Source organism: Nicotiana tomentosiformis, chromosome 2, assembly GCF_000390325.3.
Source record: "Nicotiana tomentosiformis chromosome 2, ASM39032v3, whole genome shotgun sequence".
In the NCBI taxonomy this organism is placed as follows: domain Eukaryota; kingdom Viridiplantae; phylum Streptophyta; class Magnoliopsida; order Solanales; family Solanaceae; genus Nicotiana; species Nicotiana tomentosiformis.
In genome coordinates, this window is record NC_090813.1 from 188851871 (window position 1) to 188872342 (window position 20472).

Consider the following 20472-nt stretch of genomic DNA (forward strand, 5'->3'; position numbering starts at 1 on the left):
GCCATACTAACTGCAAGTGGAGGAGGAGGATGAGAAACTTCTTTACGGCCTGTAAAGTTTCTTTCTGATACCCGATTTGTTACGTCTGTAAAAGAGTTAGTGCCAGGATTTGATCTAGGAGGACGAACTGGACGCCATTGCAGAGATGGTAACAGAAGATATTGTCCATTTTCCCTCCAAATACCTTCTTCTTTTCCTTCATGTTTAAGAATTCTTGTTGCTTCACTTGTTTCAAAGCTTAGGAACCAAAAAAGAAGTAAGATTATACAACAAGAAGTAGCAAGAAAATTGTTATTTTGTGATGCCATGTTTAATTTGTTCAATAATTATAAGCTGGAATGGAGTAGTAGTACTATATGATAATGAAAATATAATGAGGTTTTTGTGTATTTATAGCCCTTTTCTAACGTGTTGCTGCGACTTTGATTCATTCACAAATCGCTTGTTTTAATTTCATGGTATGTTTTTGACTGTTGACTACTTGGCGTCACAAAGATTTCAGTAATTGAACTAGTCAAGAAGACTGAAAAAAACCGCAAAATTTTAGGACTTATTTGTCCATAAAGTTTTTTCCCTTCTTTTGGAATTTTTTTTTCAAAAACATGTTTATCCATGATATTTTATAAATTTTTCTGAGATTTTTCGAAAATGAGTTTTTCAAAATCGCTTTTTTAAAATTTTTGAAATTTTTTTCAAAATCAAGCAGTCACTGGGAGAGGGATTGAGGGACTTCCGTGCCTGATTCAACCGAGTAAGAATGACCTTATCGAATGTATCAGAAGGGATGGTTGTCAAAGCTTTCCAAAACAGGCTGAGCAGAAATGGTTCAAGGGCAACAAGAAAGTTATTAAGTCGGCTTATGAAGTACCCCCTAACGACTTGGGATGAAATACATAACACATATTACGCTGAAGTCCAAGCAGACGAGGACGAACTCAATGGGTCGACCCATCGACTGACCTCGGTGCAAGCAGAATCCAGGAAAGATCGAAGAAATGATATCAGAAGAGATCCCGCGGCCTCGCGACATAACCGGGAATGACATCTCCTATATGTCCTAACAACTGCTGCGTTTTCATCCCTGGTCTTGTCTAATTCACACCTCAAATCAAAGATATGAAACGCTCGATTGCAATTGTAGTACCCAACAAGAGTCGGGGCCGATTTCCACAGAGAGCTATATATGGGAGTTAGGCGTATATATTGTAGTACGTGAGTTTGAACTACCTCAATTTACACTTCCATAAATTGGAGTTGTTTCTATGTCTATTTTAAGCTAAGATTGCAAAGTTAAGCAATGAAACTAAGAAATTATTTTTGTTGTTTTTCAAGTTTTGTAAAAAGCCTAGGGCTATGACCATCATGAAGGTGTTTGCCTACTCAGATATAAACCTTAATGCTTGTTTTTGTTGATCAGGGTGTATTATAGCTATCAACTCTCAATTACCCACTCAATACCTCTCGGTCAGAGAGTGATTTTGCCCAATTTGACTTTCTCAAGTCCAAATGGGTATTGCACAAAACGGTTGATAAAAGCTCAAGTCGGGTTATTACTATCTCTAGGTTGAACTCTTTAATTGGGATTATCAATCTCTCGATTGACCCAATTTCTTGTTAGCCAAATTTTCCTAAACTAAGTCTCTCTTTCTTAAGTAGAGACTAAGTCAAATAGGCATGAACTAATGTTTACAACCATTAATTCTACAAATTAAAGCATGAACAAGGCTAAATAATAAATATCCAACCATAAACAAGCATTAAATTAAACACCCATAAGGATTACACACTAGGGTTGGATCACAAACCTAGTAAAAATCTAGCTACTCATGCTTGAAATTGAAGAAATAAAAGAAGAAATGCTAATTAAACTCGTATTGTAAAATAAAAATGATAAAATCTATGTTAAAATATTCTAAAATATGAAAAACTACTAAAAGAAGCAAAGAAAAATGACTATTGTAGTTCTTGATGTCAAAGGTTGACCTAATTTCATGAAACTCTTCTATTTATACAGAGCTCACAATTTCAGACAAAAATACCCCTCGGGAGGTTCTGCGGCCGCACAATTCCATGTGCGGTCTGCAGGTTTCTTCAACTTGTCAGGAACTGGAAGTCTACGACCGCATAATTCTAATCTGCGGCCACGAAGCAGTCTTTCTATGGTCCGCATATTTGAAACTACGGCCGCAACTTGGTCTTTTGCGGTACGCAGCTTTACTTTTGTGACAGCAAGGCACTTTTTTTGCGGTCGCACAATTCCTGTGCGGTCTGCATTTCTGAGGGACTTGGAACTTGGGAATTTGCACATTCTCTGAACTTTGTTCCTAGCCCAGCTTTTGCGGCCGCACAATTCATGTGTGATCTGCAATTTGCACAAAAGTCTAATGGGCTTTCCTTCATCATCTGCGGCCGCAGATGAAATTCTGCAGTCCGCACTTTGTAAGCTTTTGTGCCTTTTATTTTCTTGAGTTTAAATTACTCCTTTTTGAGTTGGATTTCATCTCGGGAGTCCATCTTCTATCATTCCTGCAATTCAGCACATTTTATCAGTTTCGGAAACTCAATTCAATGCTTTTAGACTAAAACAAAAGCTAAAAGGCACTAATAAGTAGTCAAAATCCCCACTTATCAACTCCCCCAAACTGAAGTCTTTGCTTGCCCTTAAGAAAATAAAATAGTTCCCACCTCCACAAGTTAAGGGCTATTCCAACCAATAAAAGGTGAGTCATTCACATATCAATTGGGACCAACAATTACCCACACTACTTATTTATTATCAACAAAGCGACAAATTAAACGTTTATCCACATATAGTTCTAATGTGATACTTGAGCATCAAGAGTTGACTTTATTCATCAAGAAAGCCCGCTCTTTCATGTAGGTCATTGTGGATCACAAACTCCTCCTCTTCCAGTATTTGTTTGCTTGTCTCACTTAAGAATTTTAGCACTCAATCCAAAGATTTGCGAAAGGTTCACTCATCTCTCTCAAGAGAATGTCGTAAGTACGACTTTAAGTACTATAGGCTTGCCCCTCATGTAGATCGCCACTAATATAAGCTCACTCGGCTTGAAATCACGTAGGGCTTTTTCGGAATGTAATGAAGTCTTTTGGACTAAGGTTGGATATACTATGGTAGAGCGAGTTCATCTTTCCTTAAGCACTCCATTTTTTTATTCTCAGCTCCTGCTTTGACAATTCTTTGAGGCACTTTCTTTTTCTTGGGTAACTAGAGAGACTTATCATTACTCTTTCTTGATTATGACATTCATTTTCTCCCTCTTTGATTTTTCCATGCTTTGTATCATTACTTTTTTTTTGAATCCCTTCAACTCCTTCACTTATTCACTTTCTTTTGCATTTTTCTTTTTGTTCTTTCCTTTTCTTGCCTTTCCTTCTCATAATTTCTTTTCTCTTAGTGTGCCTTAATACCTCTTTCAAGCTTCTCGTCTCTCTCCCAAACTTATATTTTAGCTAATTATTTCACAAAAGTGTTAAGGAAAGCTCTGGTGCCAAGAGAGGGTCACGTCAAAAAGGGTACACGCTTGTAACATGGTTATCAAATGAGAAAGGATCGGTGCTCAAATGAGTTGGCTAGGGATAACAACATTGGTAGGCAATGAAAAATTCAAGCGGGTCAAGAAAAGCCTACAATAAAAACTTAAGTCAAGCAAAACTTAAGATTTCGCCTTAAAACACATTCGGGGCAAGTTCTAGACCATTCACACGGGTACTTGGACTTGCAAAAAAAATATCTCACCTCTCACGTAATTGGATTGTTAAAGAGGATAGAGTCGAGGGCTCACAACGACTATATTCAAAATTAAAAATCAATATAGTTTGATTGAACTACTCGATGATTGCCTAAGTCAACACTAGAGTCGCAAGGTCACTAACTAGAGCTATGTCTTTCCAAAAAACTTGTTTTTAACTATAAGCATGTAGTTAAGTGTGTTGGTACCAAGTGAAGCATATTTGACTCTTCGAGCATGACTTAATTAGGTCTTTTTATTCATTACTACTACTATTATTACCTAAACACCAAAAACGGTCTCAACCCCTTAAGAAGGTTGTCACGCCATCCATCGTAGGGAAGAGTCACCCGGTTCACACAAAAACTATCTTTGGAAAGAACCGTGGAATTAATAAAATCAAAGGCTTATTATCCACTAAAACATAAAAAGAAGTTACTAAATCAAAAAGAAGCTACAAATTCAAAAAGAAGCTACTCAGTTAAACACTAACTAATAAGAAAACACATGTAAAGAGCTACAAAGAAAAAACTATCGAAGTATAACGAATATACATAATGAGAGAAGATATATACATAATGAGAGAGGAAAAGAGATAATATATACAGAATAAGGAAAAAGAAGAAAATACTATCAGTTATTACAAATCAATTGTCTTAGAATCATCAAAATAGATCAAATAAACTCAACCCCCCCCCCCCCCGAATAAAAAGAAGCAGTGTCTCCAATGCTTAACAAAATAAGATTAAATGAAGGGTAAGAGTGAAGAAAACTCCCTATGGCTCCTTGGCCATCTCTATGTCCACAGCAGCATCACCACCCTCAGTCTCCTCCAACTGGATCTCATCGTCCTCAACTCTGGGAATGACTGGGTTGGTGAACATCTGACGCACTGCCTCAGCAGTGTCAGTAGCATAGTCCTGCTCCTTAGACTGGCCAACAGTTGTTGTAGGTGTTGTGGGATCTGGGCTTGGGTGGTGTGGGTCAATCAGCATATCAAAAGGAATATCTCCGGCTGCCGCAAGCTTGGTAACCTGTCTCCGGAACTTGTACACTAACTTCTTTGATGCCTGGGACTTTCTCATCATTTTCACTTCCTTGCCCAGTTCTTCAATCACTGACTCATGTTGTACTAATGTAGCCATGATAGTGTTCTGGTTTTCCAGGAGCTTCTTCAAAGTTTCTTCCACTGTTAGGGGCATCTGAGGTGCCGGAATGGAGGACTGTGTTACAACAGTACTGGATATGTCAGACTGCTTTGCAGTGGCTATCTGCATCCAGTTGCTGAGGCTCGCCAATCTCTAGGAGAGTCGCAACGCAGAGAGTGGAGTAGTGGGTATTGGCACCGGCTTCAAAGCCAAGGTGGAACCTATAATAGGGGTTATTGGAGGTACTGAGGCTGGAGGTTGGGGCGTAGCTGCAATACTAGCTGAAGGCTCCACTAAAATGTATGGCATGTCGATTATCTCTGCAGCTACCACCGTTGGCTCATCAGACTGGCCTATGATGATAGTCGGCTGACCCTTTTTATTAAGGTTGTGTGCATTAATCAACGAATACCATGAGAAGGGCTTCTTTGCCCTCACCTTCGTATCAAAATCTCCCGGCTCGATCCTCGTATACATAATATATTCAATGATGGTGTTGGGATACCAGTAGGAGGTATCAGCTTGCCTGGGGACCACAGAGATGTTGGCCGACATCAGGGCACTCACATTGATTGGGTACCCGGCCATGATGGAGGCAACTAGAATTTCCCACGGGATCGGAATATTTGTCTCATTCTGATACCGATCGAGTCGGCTGCATACAAAGGTCTGCCATCCCTTCGCCTCAAAACTCGGGGTGTTTCTGTGAATAGACATCCCTAGTGTAATACATGGTGATGGTGGCCCAGGAGCTGCCAGAATCTCAGCTAGACACGGACGAGTTGCATCTCCCATTGCTTTTCCAAATACTGTGCGGGCTCAATATCATCAAACCCTGAGTAGGTGTTCAATGTGTGCTGGTCAAAACGCACCTTCAGGTTCCTCACTTTAGTTACCTTTGTCCCTTTTCTTGATGTGCTCCACATTGGAGTAGAACTCCCGAACAAGGTATTCCTTCGCATCCACTACGCTATGGGTGAACCACATCCACTGCTTCCGCTCTCGGAACTGCCTCAAGACTGCCAGGTTGTACTTTTCTAGATATTTCAGTTAGAACTATTGCTCTAGAATGAGCAACCTCACCGGCCACCACCCACGGAAGCTAAAGAAGGCAGCCAAACTGACGAACCTGTCCTCCCACACCTCTTTCTTTTTTGACCGCTTGAAGCCGACAACTGTATTATCTCCCCCTCGGCCATCATCTGGTATGTCATCAACTGTAGTAGTTGGTGCCTCAGGGACAGGTGTAGAGGAGGGCTTGGAAGCTTGACTAGCACTTTCTGAACCCTCATAATTGCTCTGAGATGTGGAAGGCTCGTCCCGGAGTTGATACCTTCCTAGTTGATTTGATTGGACAGTCGGCTGCTCTTGAACCGAGTTGCCCTCCAATGCTTCCCTAGATGGGACATAAGAACTGGATTCGGAGGGCTCTGCATTTCTTCCTTGACCGGTTGTAGCCTTCTTTGAGATTATCTTTTGGAGGGCAAGGGGTAAAGCACTCTTGCCTCGACCCCTGGAAGGTTCACCCCTACCATTTCAAGTATCACCTGTGCCTCGAGATCTAACCATTTTCCGTACTAAGCAAAAGCAGGTCTTAGTTTTAATTTAAGTGCAAACATACAAGAACACACCAGAGAGACAGTGAACAAAACAGTGTAAAACATGCTTGCATGGGAGGCGAGTGCGGACCGCAGAACTCTCACTGCGACCGCATAATGAGCATTGTGGACCGCACAATTTATCAATGCGGCCGCAGAATTGGATTGCGGCTGCAACCCAGACACCACAAATATTCCAACTCTCTAATAACAGAGATTGGGTTGTTTTGCGGTAGCAATCAGTTTTCTGTGGTCCGCACATTTTCTATTGCAGCCGCACATGTGAGTCATCAAATTGACAAGTCTCTGATAACAGATAATAGTTGTTCTGCGGCCATAATGGAATTTTTGCAGTTTGCACATTTTTCATTTCGACCGCAGAATCATGCTTGACTAAAGTACCCTAATTTCAACTTCTGCGGATCGCACAATTTCTTGTGCGGCCGCAGATTTCAAAACAATTACGATCAGAGTTCTATGGTTGCAATTTTTGCACAAATTACATGGTGGCAGTATATAATCATGAAGACCTATTTACCCATTCCCCATAGAGCAAGTACTAGTTGACCCACTATAGTTTTAACCCCACATAGTTATATAATTGAATTCTACTGACAAATGGCCTAAAACTAACTAACAAGTTGTAAATTAAACTAAAAATTGAAAAATTCTACTAGTAATTGAGGTATACCAGATATGAAGTAGTGCAAATGAGTGATCACAGATGTTGAGAATGTATGGCAGATGATTTCAATGTTTTAGACTTATGAATGCTCAGAGAGGGAAAAAAAGTAACAGTAGCCCTAGGCCCTCTATTTATACTAGATGGTTCTGACTGAGGAAAAGATAGTTGAGTGCAACCGCAGAATTCCCATTGCGGTCCGCACTTTGTTACCTGGGGGCTCAGAAGCCCTTTTGTGTTGCGGTCCGTAGAATTTGATGTGCGGCCACAGAATTTGTTACGGGCTGCAAATTTTATTTTACGACCGCAATTTGGCCATTTCTCTGACAAACCAACTATAGAGAGTTGTCATTTCCCCCTTCAATTTGTGCAGTCCACAATGTAATTGTGCGACCGTAGAGGACCTTTTGCTGCCGCAACCATATGTGTGCAGATCGCACAATAAAATTGCGGTCCGCAATTCTTTCCACACTTAGCCAAATTTCTGGACATATTTCCTGTAAAGCACGCCCAACCCTGCAACATATTGTTTTTCACCACATCACTTGCATCTTTGTAAAGAGTGGGCCAATAGAAACCACAACTTAGCACTTTGGCCGTCGTTCTTGCTCCACCATGGTGACCACCATAAGGCGAAGAATGACAAGCCTCACAAATATCACTTTGCTCTTCGTCCGGTACACATCTTCTAATTACCCGATCCGTGAAAATCCAGAAAAGGTATGGCTCATCCCAATAAAAATTTTGACAATCTTGTTTGAGCTTCTTTCTTTAATTTGAAGAGAACTCATACTAGATGATTCCACATACAAGGAAGTTTGCTAGATCTGCGAACCATGGCACCTCCTTTATTGAAATAGCCAAGAGTTCCTCATCAGGGAAGGAGTCATTGATTTCAAGGCCATCATGCGGCCTCCCCTTCTCCTCCAAGCGAGACAAGTGGTCTGCCACTTGATTTTCACTCCCTTTTCGATCTTGGATGTCAATATCAAACTCTTGAAACAATAGCACCCATATCATCAACCAAGCTTTGGAATCATTTTTGCTCATATGATAACAAAGTGTCGCATGATCCGTATGAACAATAACCTTTGCACCCATCAAGTACGGGCGGAACTTCTCAGTTGCAAACACAATGGCAATGAGCTCTTTCTCCGTAATTGTGTAGTTGACTTGGGCATAATTCATGGTCTTACTAGCATAGTATACCAGATGAAAAATCTTGTTGATACGTTGCCCCAAAACTGCTCCAACTGCCACATCACTAGCATCACACATGAGCTCAAAAGGGATATTCCAATTAGGAGCGGTGATAATGGGAGTGGTTGTCAACTTGAACTTTAGAAATTCAAAGGCTCTCATGAAATCATCATTTAAGTGAAACTTAGCATCTTTCTCTAAGAGCTTGCACAACGGGTTCACCACTTTAGAAAAATCCTTGATGAAACGCCGGTAGAACCCCGCGTGACCTAAGAAACTTCGCGCACCTTTCACCGAAGTTGGAGGTGAAAGTTTAGAAATCACCTCAATCTTTGCCTTGTCGACTTCTATGCCATTCTTTGAAATTTTGTGGCCAAGGAAAATGCCTTCCTCGGCCATGAAATGGCATATCTCCCAATTTAGCACCAAGTTCGTTTCTTCACACCTTGCCAATACTTTATCCAAATTTGCCATGCAATCATCAAAGGAATCCCCGACCACTGATAAGGCATCCATGAAGAATTCAAGGTAGTCCTCGACTATATCCGTAAAGATCACCATCATACACCTTTGAAAAGTCGCTGGTGCATTACATAAGCCAAATGGCATCTGCTTGAAAGTGAAAGTACCATAGGGACATATGAAAGTTGTTTTCTCTTGATCTTCCGGAGCAATAAGGATTTGGTTGTAGCCTTAATATCCATCTAGAAAGCAATAGAAAGCACGACCGGCCAACCTATCAAGCATTTGGTCAAGGAAGGAAAGTGGAAAATGATCCTTCCTCTTGACTTTGTTTAGCTTGCGATAGTCCATACACACTCTCTACCCAGTCACCGTTCATGTGGGAATTAACTCATTCTTGTCATTAGTGACCACCATCATGCCCCCCTTCTTTGGGAAATATTGCACCGGAGAAGTCCACGAACTATCGGAAATGGGGTAGACAACCCCGACAACCAACCACTTGATAATCACCTTTTTGACCATGTCTTGTATAGCTTCATTGAGTCTCTTTTGATGTTCAATAGATGGTTTGGCATCCTCCTCCAAGTTAATCTTATGCATGCAAAATGCGGGTCTTATTCCCCGAATATACGCCAAATTCCACCTAGTAGCCTTCTTCCTCTTGTGGAGCACCGCCAATATAGAGTCAACATGCACGTTAGTCAAACAAGAGAAAAGAATAACCGGTAAGTAGTACAAGGACCAAGAAATTCATACCGAAGATGTGGAGGCAATGGCTTCAAATCCAAGGTAGGAGGCTCTTCAATTGAAGGCTTTGTAGGAGGAGTTTTCCTATTTTCAAGATCCAAGGAAAGTTTCCAGGGCACATAGTTGTACGACACCATTCCTTGCAAAGAATTCACACATTCCATGAAGCCATCCATCTCGTTATCATCAAAGTTGAGCAAGACGTCCTCCAAAATATCAGCCACATTAATCGTGGCACTTGTATCATCAATAATAACTTCGGTCTCCAAATCCAAAAAAGAACATACTTCATTGCTATTTGGTTGCCACATAGATTGGCATACGTGGAACACCACCTTTTCATTACCACCCGGAATGTGAGTTCTCCGGCTTCCACATCAACAAGAGCCTTCCCCATATCAAGGAAAGGTCTTCCAAGAATAATCGGCACCTCATAGTCTAATTCACAATCAAGAATAACAAAATCCGCTGGAAGAATGAACCTATCAACACGAACCAATATATCTTCAATCACTCCCAACGATCTCTTCGTGGTACGATCGGCCATTTGTAATCTCATAGATGTCGGTCTTGGTTGACCAATTTCCAAAGTCTTGAAAACCGAATAGGGCATCAAATTGATACTCTCCCCAAGATCACAAAGAGCTTTAGCAAACTCGACACTTCAAATGGTACAAGGAATTGTGAAAGAATTGGGATTTTCTAATTTAGGAGCCATCGAATGCACAATTGCACTCACTTGATGTGTGACTTTGATAGTTTCAAAATTCACCGGCCGATTCTTTGTCACCAAATCCTTCATAAACTTTACATAATAGGGAATATTCTCCAAGGCTTCAACTAATGGCACATTTATTGAGAGACTCTTCATCATGTCAATGAACGTTTTGAATTGATTCTCGCCATTTTTCTTGGCGAGCCTTTGAGGATATGGAGGAGGAGGCTTAGGCAAAGGTGCCTTAGCCTTTTGCACTACCGGTTCCGGTATGTCCAAAACATGATCCCTAGATTGGTTCACTTCCTCTTGAGTCTCTCCCATATTGTCATCAATATCAATCCGCACTACATCATTTGCTTGCACCACATTGTTCGAGATCTCTTCTTCTACCACTTGCTCATCATCCACAAGTTGCTTTTGACTTGAGGTGGGTGCATTCCCACCTCTTCCACTTCTTGTAGTAATGGCCATAGCATGCCCCGTGTTGTTCCCACCCTTTGGGTTCAGCACCGTGTCACTTGGAAGTGCCCCCTTAGGACGAGAATTTAAAGATCGATGTGTTGTGTGAAGCAAGTTGGGCATCAGAATCGGCATTCTTCTCCATCATTTTCTTAAACATGTTCTCAATATGGCCCATTTCATTATTGGAAGAACTAAGATCATGGGAAGGATAAGGAGGTGGGTTACTCGGTTGTTGATACATCGGGGGCCTTTGAAAACTCGACCCCTTTTTTCCTTGATTGTTACTCTAACCGCCTTGATTGTTGCCTCCCCAATTGCCTTGGTTATTGTTGTTAAGCCAATTCTATTTATTATTGACACCACTCCAATTTCTTTGATTGTTGTTGTTATTCCAATTGCTTTGATTATTTCCACCACTCCAATTACCTTGGTTGTGAGAATTCCAATTTCCTTGATTGTTTTGAGGTCTCCATTGTTGTTGGCTTGGGCCTTGGAAATTATTTCTTTGCCCTTGAAATTTGTTCACATATTGGACCTCTTCTTCTTAGTCATTGTAGGAATCCCCTTGCTCAAACCCACTATCTTCTTGCACAAAATTTTCCACTCTTTGTTGCACTTGCGGACCCTTTGTTCTCCGTTTGTTCACCATCATGTTTACTCCCTCCACTGCATTGACTTGCCTCGGGTTTTGCACTTGTTGAAGTTGATCCTTTTCCAATTGGTTCGTGGTGGTGGTCAATTCGGCTATGGCTTGCCCATGGTCATGCAATTATTTGTGAAGGTGAATCACATTGGGATCACCTTATGGAACATTAGCCCGAGATTGCCATGCCGATGAAGTATCCGCCATCTCATCCAAAATATCACACGCCTCCGCATAAGGCGTGGTCATGAAGTTCCCGCCGGCAAGTTGATTCACAGCACATTGGTTGGTTGTATTGATCCCCTAATAGAAAGTTTGTTGAATCATGTTCTCCGTCATATCATTGTTGGGACACTCTTTCACCATTGTTCTATATCGTTCTCATATCTCGTGTAGTGGTTCATTGGGCTCTTGCTTGAATTCTAGAATTTCATCCCGAAGTATAGCCATGTACCCGGGAGAGAAGTACTTAGAAATAAATTTCTCCGCCAATATATCCCAAGTATGAATGGAATGATTTTACAAACATACTAACCAATCTAAAGCTTTCCCCCGTAGAGAGAAGGGAAAAAGCCTTAGCCTTAAGGTATCCTCGGAGACATTTGTTTGTTTACTCCCCCAACAAGTATCTACGAACACCTTCAAGAGTTTGTATGCATTTTGACCCAGTGCACCGGTGAAGAACCCTCGTTGCTCGAGAAAAGTGAGCATCACGTTGGTTATTTCAAAATTTCCCACCCTAATACCCTTCATTCGGCAACACCCGATGTAGATCCGCTCGTGGTGGAGGTGGGGGTGGAGCGGGCACATTGTCATGAGGTACTCAGCCTCGTCTATTGACTTAAGGTTCAAGAAGGACCTCATCCATTTGATCATCCTCAACATCCACATCCCCCAAAGCTATGTTTTCGAGCTCATTGTTTTCCATGATTGCACCTACAATTTCTCAACATGTTAGTAATAAGGAAAGAAAAAAAGATATTCCAGAAACACACCTAAATATATAGTTAACATCATTTTTAACTCCCCTGCAACAGCGCCAAAAATTGGTCTTGTCTAATTCACACCTCAAATCAAAGATATGAAACGGTATATGGGAGTTAGGCATATATTTTGTAGTATGTGAGTTTGAACTATCTCAATTTATACTTCCACAAATTGGGGTTGTTTCTATGTCTATTTTAAACTAAGATTGCAAAGTTAAGCAATAAAAGTAAGAAATTGTTTTGGTTGTTTTTCAAGTTTTGTAAAATGCCCAAGTCTATGACCATCACCTAGGTGTTTGCCTAATAGGATATAGACCTTAATGCTTATTTTTTTGATCGGGGTGTATTATAGCTATCAACACTTAATTACCCACTCAATACCTCTCGGTCAGAGAGTGATTTTGCCCAATTTGACTTTCTCAAGTCCAATTGGGTATTGCAAAAAACGGTTGATAAAAGCTCAAGTCGGGTTATTACTATCTCTAAGTTAAACCCTTTAATTGGGATTATCAATCTCTCGATTGACCCAATTTCTTATTAGCCAAGTTTTTCTAGACTAAGTCTCTCTTTCTCAAGTAGAGACTAAGTCAAATAGGCATGAACTAATTTTGCAACCATTAATTCCACAAATTAAAGCATGAACAAGGTTAAATAATAAACACCCAACCATAAACAAATATTAAATTAAATGCCCATAAGGTTTACACACTAGGGTTGGGTCACAACTCTAGTAAACCCATGCTTGAAATTGATAAAATAGAAGAAGAAATGGTAATTAAACTCATATTGTAAAATCAAAATGATAAAATCTATGTTAAAATATCCCAAAATATGAAAAACTACTAAACGAAGCAAAGAGAAATGGCTAGTGTAGTTGCTGATGTCAAAAGTTGACCTAATTTCGTGAAACTCTTCTATTTATACAGACCTGACAATTTCGGATAAAAATACCCTTGAGGAGGTTCTGCGGCCGCACAATTCCATGAGCGGTCCACATGTTTCTTCAACTTGTCAGAAACTGAAGGTCTGCGGCCGCATAATTCTGATCTGCGGCCGCGAGGCAGTCTTTCTGCGGTCCCAGATTTGAAACTGCGGCCGCAACTTGGTCTTATGTGGTCCGCAACTTTACTTCTCCTGTGCGGTCCGCAATTCTGAGGGACTTGGAACTTGGAAATTTGTACATTCTCTGAACTTTGTTCCTAGCCCAGCTTTTGCGGCCGCACAATTCATGTGCGGTCCGTAATTTGCACAAAAGTCTACTGGGCTTTCCTTCATCATCTGCGGTCCGCACTTTATGAGCTTATGTGCCTTTTATAGCTTTGAGTTTAGATTACTCCTTTTTGAGTCGGATTTAATCTCGGGAGTCCATCTTCTAACATTCCTGCAATTTAGCACATTTCATCAGTTTCGATAACACAATTCAATGCTTTTAGACTAAAAAAAAGCTAAAAGGCGCTAATAAGTTGTCAAAATCTGCACTTATCAATCCCACCATGAAGAGGGACTACCCCGATCAAGAACAGGGACTCACCGGAATGAGAGAGGTATGCCCTATTTATTATCCGCTCACAATTTTTGTGTGTCACCTACAGAGATAGTCTACGCCTTGGAGAAGCTCGAACCGAAGATGAAGTAGCCACAAAAGATGAGGTCAGACCTAAATACCAGAAAATCAAACGCCCTTTACGAGCTCCATCAAGAACGAGGAAAGAAAACCGAAGATTGCATTGCCCTAAGACATAAGGTCGTAAACATGCTACGAGAGGGACACCTCAAAGAATTGTTGAGCGATCGGGGAAGGACCAACTTTGCCAGAGGACGTGAACAACATCAAGGGCCGCCAAAACCGCCCTCGCCGGCCCGCACCATCCACATGATCATCGGTGGCGGGGAAGACACCTCCATCAACATTGTGAAGTTCACCACAAGCTCAAACAGTCGATCACTCACGACCGGTATGATGAACTCGAAGAAAGTATCATCTTCGATATACCAACGGTTTGACCTTCCCTCACTATGATGCTCTTGTTATCACTTTACGAATTTTAGATACCGATGTGAGACGGATTATGGTAGATGATGGGAGTGGCGCATGCATTATCCATACTCGAGTACTTACACAAATGAAACTCGAGGATAAGATAGTGTCGCGCTGCATCACACTAATAGGCTTTAACAATGCAGTTAAGCGAATATCCAGTGAGATCACACTCCCTATCGTAACAGGTGGCGTCACTCTGAAAACCACATTCCATATCATGGATCATGACACAACATACAACGCCATAATAGGGCAACCATGGATACACACCATGAGAGCCATCCCCTCCAGCTTGTACCAAGTCATCAAATTCCCAACTCCATGGGGAATATTCAGTATACGAGGGGAACAACGCACATCCCAGGAATGCTACCACATCTCCTTAGATTATACGGTCACCCAACAAACCAAGGATAAAGAAAAAGAGGCATAGAAATCAACAGGGTTGTGGTCGATGTGCGATAACAATGAGGACGTCATCAGAGACCCCGATATGGTCGAGACCGCAGAATCGACCATAGAGGACCTCGACCCCATTCAGTTAGACAGTAACGACAACATCAAGAAAGCTTACATCGGCTGCAAACTTCAGGAACCGGGTAAGTTTCATGAATTTTTAACTGCTAATACGGATTTGTTTGGTTTTAGCCATGCAGATATGCCAGGTATCCCAAAGGAGATCTTCACGCATAAATTGAACATCGATCCATTCCACCTCCCAGTAAGGAAGGTTAGGAGTAAGTTCAACTCCGCAATTAATGACGCAGTACGCGAAAAAGTAGAAACATTGTTGGAAAATGGCTTCGTCAGGGAGTCGAAGTATCCCCAATGGGTCGCCAACGTAGAATTGGTGAAAAAGAAGAACTGCAAATGGCGGAAGTGCGTAGATTTCACTAACCTGAACAAAGCTTTCCCCAAGGATTCATTTTCATCACCCCATATCGACCAACTCATCGACGCAATGCCCAGGAACGAACTACTAAGATTCTTGGATGCCTTCTCAGGCTATAATCAGATCCTCATGGAGGAAGAGGATCAGGAAAAAACCATCTTCATCACCCACCAGGGGTTGTCTTGCTACAGGATCATGCCCTTCGGGCTGAAAAATGCAGGGGCAACTTATCAAAGGTTGGTGACGAAGATGTTCAAAGACCAACTGGGTAAAACAATGGATGTCTACGTAAATGACATGCTGGTCAAATCCAAAAGGAAAGAAGATCACATCAACCACTTAAGACAAGCCTTCGACATACTCAGGCAATACAGAATGAAACTAAACCCTGAAAAATGTGCATTTGGCGAGGCATCAGGAAAATTCTTGGGTTTCCTAGTGTCACAGTGAGGTATCGAGGTCAATCCCGACCAAATCAAAGCCATCGAAGGGATACTAGAGCACTTGACCACCAAAAACCAGGTTCAGAGGTTGACTGGCCATAGCGCTGCCCTTTCAATGTTATCTGATAGGTTCCATAAGTTATTCAGTGTATTCAAAAATGATAATGACCTCCAATGGACCCCTGATAGCGTCCAAGCCCCGAAGGAGTTAAAGGTGTACTTGTCATCGCCCTGGTCCAAGAAAATAATGATATGCAATCTCCCATCTATTACATTAGCAAAACACTAGTCGACGCCGAGACAAGATACCCCAATCTCGAAACATTGGCTCTATCCTTAGTCGTAGCTTCACGAAAGCGTAGACCATATTTCCAATGCCACCCCGTCTCGGTTGTCATGACTTTCCCCTTAAGAAGCATCTTGCATAAACTCGAGCTATCGGGCAGGTTGGCCAAATGGGCCATCGAATTGAGCGAGAACGGTATCATATATCGGCCGTGAACCGCGATAAAGTCGTAGGTCCTCGCAGACTTCGTCGACGACTTCAGTGCAATAATAATGCCCGAAGTCGAAAAATAAGCCATCCATGCTTCTCCCGAAACAAAAAACTTTTGGGTCCTATACACTGATGGCGCGTCCAACGCATCAGGGTCTAGGCTGGGACTCGTACTCGAAGTCCAAATAGGTGAAGTGATTCGCCAGTCCATAAGATGCCCGGACATGACTAACAATGAGGCTGAGTATGAGGCCGTAATTACAAGATTAAGACTAGCACTCAAATATGGGGCGCAGTGGCTAAAATTGCACTACGATTCTCAACCTGTGGTCAACTAAGTCACATGGGCTTTCCAAATCAAGGAACAAAGGTTACAAAAGTACCAGACCGAAATCTGAAAGTTGCTACCCGAGTTCGACGAATGTCAACTCGACCAGATCCCCCGAGCATAGAATACTGAGGCGTATAGTCTCGCCAAATTAGTTGCAGCTACCAAAAACGTTACAACCGGAGAAATAAATGTGGTACACCTCCTCAACTCATCGATAGATCAAACCTAGGTAAGAACCATAGACCTGACTTGGGACTAGCGCAACCGTATTGTTACATATTTGCAGGATGGCATACTCTAGATGATAAAAAGGAGGCCAAGAAGTTGCGAATGCAAGCAGGCGGATACAACATCATTCATAATGATCTGTACAAGAGAACGTATGGTGGCCTTCTGGCGAAATGCTTAGGCCTAAATAAGACGCGACACGTCCTTGAAGAAGTACACGAAGGCTACTGCGGAGCTCACTCCGGTAATCGAGCTTTGGTCAGATGCCTCATACGGGCAGGGTATTACTGGCCCATCATGAAAAAGGAGTCCGCGAACTTCTTGAAAAAATGTGAACAATGCCAAAAGTATGCCCTAATGATTCACCAAGCAAGCAAACACCTACACTCAGTGACTTCTCCTTGGTTGTTCATCAAATAGGGAATGGACATCGTAGTCACCTTCCCGGCAAGACGAAGTAACGTATGATTTCTTTTGGTTTTAACTGACTATTTCTCTAAATGGGTAGAAATAGGAGCATTCACCCAAATACGCGAACAAGAAGTGTTCGCCTTCATATGGAAAAACATCATATGTCCTTTCGGTCTCCCCAAAGAGATCAGCTGCGACAACGGACCCTAGTGTGCGGGAAGTCACTGAGTTTTTTGAAAAATTGCACATCAAAAGAATACTCACAATGCCATATCACCCTGTGGGCAACGGGCAAGAGGAATCCTCTAATAAATCAATACTGAACATCATGAAGAAGAAGCTCGAACACGCCAAAGGAATGTGGCCGAAAATATTACCAGAGTACTCTGGGCCTACCGAACAATGCCAAAGACGAGCACATGAGAGATGCCATACTCATTAGTCTATGGGATTGATGCAGTAATACCGGTCGAGGTCGGGGAGCCCAGCCTAAGATACTCCCGCGAAAGCGGACCCCGATCGATGACAAGAGAATTCAGGAGCTCGACAAAGTCGAGGAACAAAGAGATATGGCCTACGTAAGAATGGTCGCCCAAAAGCAACAACAGAATGCTATTATAACAAAAAGGCAAAGATCAAGCCACTCAAAGTTGGGGATTATGTTCTTAAAGCCAAAACACAAGCAAACAAAGACCCGCGTGAAGGCAAACTAGGAACAAATTGGGATGGACCGTACAAAATCACGGCACCAGCGAACAAAAAGTCATTCCATTGAGAAACAATGGAAGGAAAGCTACTGCCCAACAACTGGAATATTACGCACCTCAAGTACTTCAACTTTTAAAAGATGGTATCCTCAAAGTCGTACTCTTTTTTCCCTCGCTTGAGTTTTGTCCAAATTGGATTTTCTCGAGGAGGTTTTTAACGAGACACTGAAGGGGTCACTTCAGGATTCAAGTGCGCACAGACGAAGCACTAGACAGCTAGTTCATTGCTCTACCTCTCAATACTTTTCCCGGTCGACCAATGAAAGGACTAGATAGACTGGGACTATGACTGAAATGCCAGCCAACGCCCGAAAAATATGTAAATTTCTCCAAGTGTATGAACAAAGCACAAATGCGTAAAATTTATTTCTATTTTCTCCAAATGACAACCAAAGCAACGTTTCCGTAAAATCATACCGCCGACAAATGCCACACCTAATCGGTCGTCAACTGTAATCAAGCATAGGTTATATTCGACCTCGAACGAATTAACACCTAATCGGCCCATGGTCAGAACTAATCATAGGTTATATTCGACCTAGTTCGAATCAACACCTAATCGGCCTTGGCCATAACTAAGCATAGATTATATTCGACCTCGTTCGAATCAACACCTAATCGGCCCTTGGCCAAAACTATGCATAGGTTATATTTGATCTCATTCGAATCAACACCTAATCGGCCCTCGGCCCTAACTAAGTATAGGTTATATTCGATCTCGTTCGAATCAACACCTAATCGGCCCTCGGCCATAAATAAACATACGATATGTTCAACCTCGTTAGAACTAACATCTACTAGCCCCCGGCCATGATCAAACCTAAGTTTTGTTTTGACCTCGTTCGACACTACTCGAGCTAAGTTACTACGACTAAGAAAACCAAGGCAACCAAGAAACAAAATCAAAAAGCATACAAACTCGAATAGAAGAAAAATGAATCAGGTACAAATAACAAAACTAGTATTTCATACTTAGAATATTTTTATACAAAGGCTCGAGAAGACGCCCACAAAAAACGCAGAAGTATGCGAAAAAACAAAAAGAAGGAAAAGAAAAAATACTAATCGTCACCTGGCCCAGCAGCGCCATCGGCCTGATCGCCTAGGTCATCCTCATCCGCCCCTTCACCATCACCATCGCCATCAGGTTACTCATCCTCACACCAGGCATCCTCTTCAATCCGATCCACAACCGCATCCTTATCATCGTCACCGACCTTCGGTATAGCAGGATCATATCCACAAGAGACCCGAGCTCTATGTGCCTTAACACGAGCATCCTCGAGGACGGCTTCCAAAATAGTTCCTGCCCTCATCAGATCTCTGAATATATCCACCTAGGCCTCGGTGTGAATCCACTCCTCATATAAATCTCGAGGAACATCAGGGAAATTAGAAACACGGGAAGAGGATGGTCGAGCCAATAATTGTGCCTTCTCGGCCTCCAGAGCGGCGACTCGATCACAAAGGCCAGAAGCCTTTTTCTCCTATTCTCTAATTCGTTCATCAAGCCACTCTTCTTTGAGTCTGGCCGTCTCCAAGGTATTCTCTCGCTCGGAACAGAGAACACATATTACGATCTCCAAAGCCTTCATCTTCCTCATAGCCCCAGACTGAGCTAACTCCACCTTCTTGAGATCCGCTGCCTTCTCGGCAACCTCGCCACTTAAATCATCAGCTTTGAATTCACATTCCTTGAGTTCGGCGCGCAACAAGATCACCTGGGCTTGGAGATCGCCGCACTGGGCTTCGACCCCCCTACTAACCTCTAACTCCTCTTCTTTGTCCCTTAGCGCCCCCTTAAGAACGCTGCATTTTTCAATGACCTTCACCAACTCATCATCCTTTTCCTTTAGCTCGTCTTGGAGAGCTCGAGAATTTTTGTCCTCGCCAAACCGCCTACGAATCTCGCGATACTTCCCACAGTACTCGCGGTATGTTTGCTTCATCTTCAGAAAAATAACCTTACGCCTCTCCTCTCTTCGAGCGCTTTCAATTTCCAATATCACAGTCTGAAAGAGAAAGAAAATAAAAACGGAGAGTAAGAACGAAGCACAAACTTTGCATTTGACGAACCAAAAAGAAATAGGTCGAAAAGCTTACCCTGAGAGCGAGGCCGGCTATGCTCCTAGACAAGGTAGCGTCATTCAGATTTTCAAGGGTTTTACTCTCCACATCAGAATAGAGGAGACCAAGGGAAGGAACCACGTTCTCCGTGTTAACCAAAAAATCCTGATCCATGGGGATCAAAATGGTCCGCGTGGACCCCTCCAATCTTACTTTAAGTCGCATCCTCCATCATCCTCACCTCGTCGGCATCGACATCAGATCCTATCTCATAACCATCCTCGGCAACGCACTTTTCTTTTCTGTCGGTCAGCGAAGGAGTACCCTCAACCGGTTGCGAAGCAAATGGCTCATCTTGCCGTAAAATATCAAAAACTCTCGCCGATGGCCCTTTA

At 42.2% G+C, this 20472-nt stretch overlaps 1 protein-coding gene across 1 annotated transcript; it reads right to left on the minus strand.

The window, feature by feature from the left end:
- Nucleotides 1-19497: 19497 nt before the first annotated feature.
- Nucleotides 19498-20251, minus strand: LOC138906275 (uncharacterized). The gene is made up of 2 exons (XM_070194810.1): nucleotides 20114-20251; nucleotides 19498-20022 (listed from the first exon to the last, which is right to left on the minus strand). The coding sequence occupies exons 1-2, from the start codon at nucleotides 20249-20251 to the stop codon at nucleotides 19498-19500; spliced, it is 663 nt and encodes a 220-aa protein (XP_070050911.1).
- Nucleotides 20252-20472: the final 221 nt, after the last annotated feature.

Coding starts and splice junctions, on each gene's coding strand:
- LOC138906275 (XM_070194810.1), bottom strand. CDS start 20,251: ATGGATCAGGATTTTTTGGTTAACACGGAGAACGTGGTTCCTTCCCTT. Junction 20,023..20,113: donor TAGCCGGCCTCGCTCTCAGG/GTAAGCTTTTCG, acceptor TTTCTCTTTCAG/ACTGTGATATTGGAAATTGA.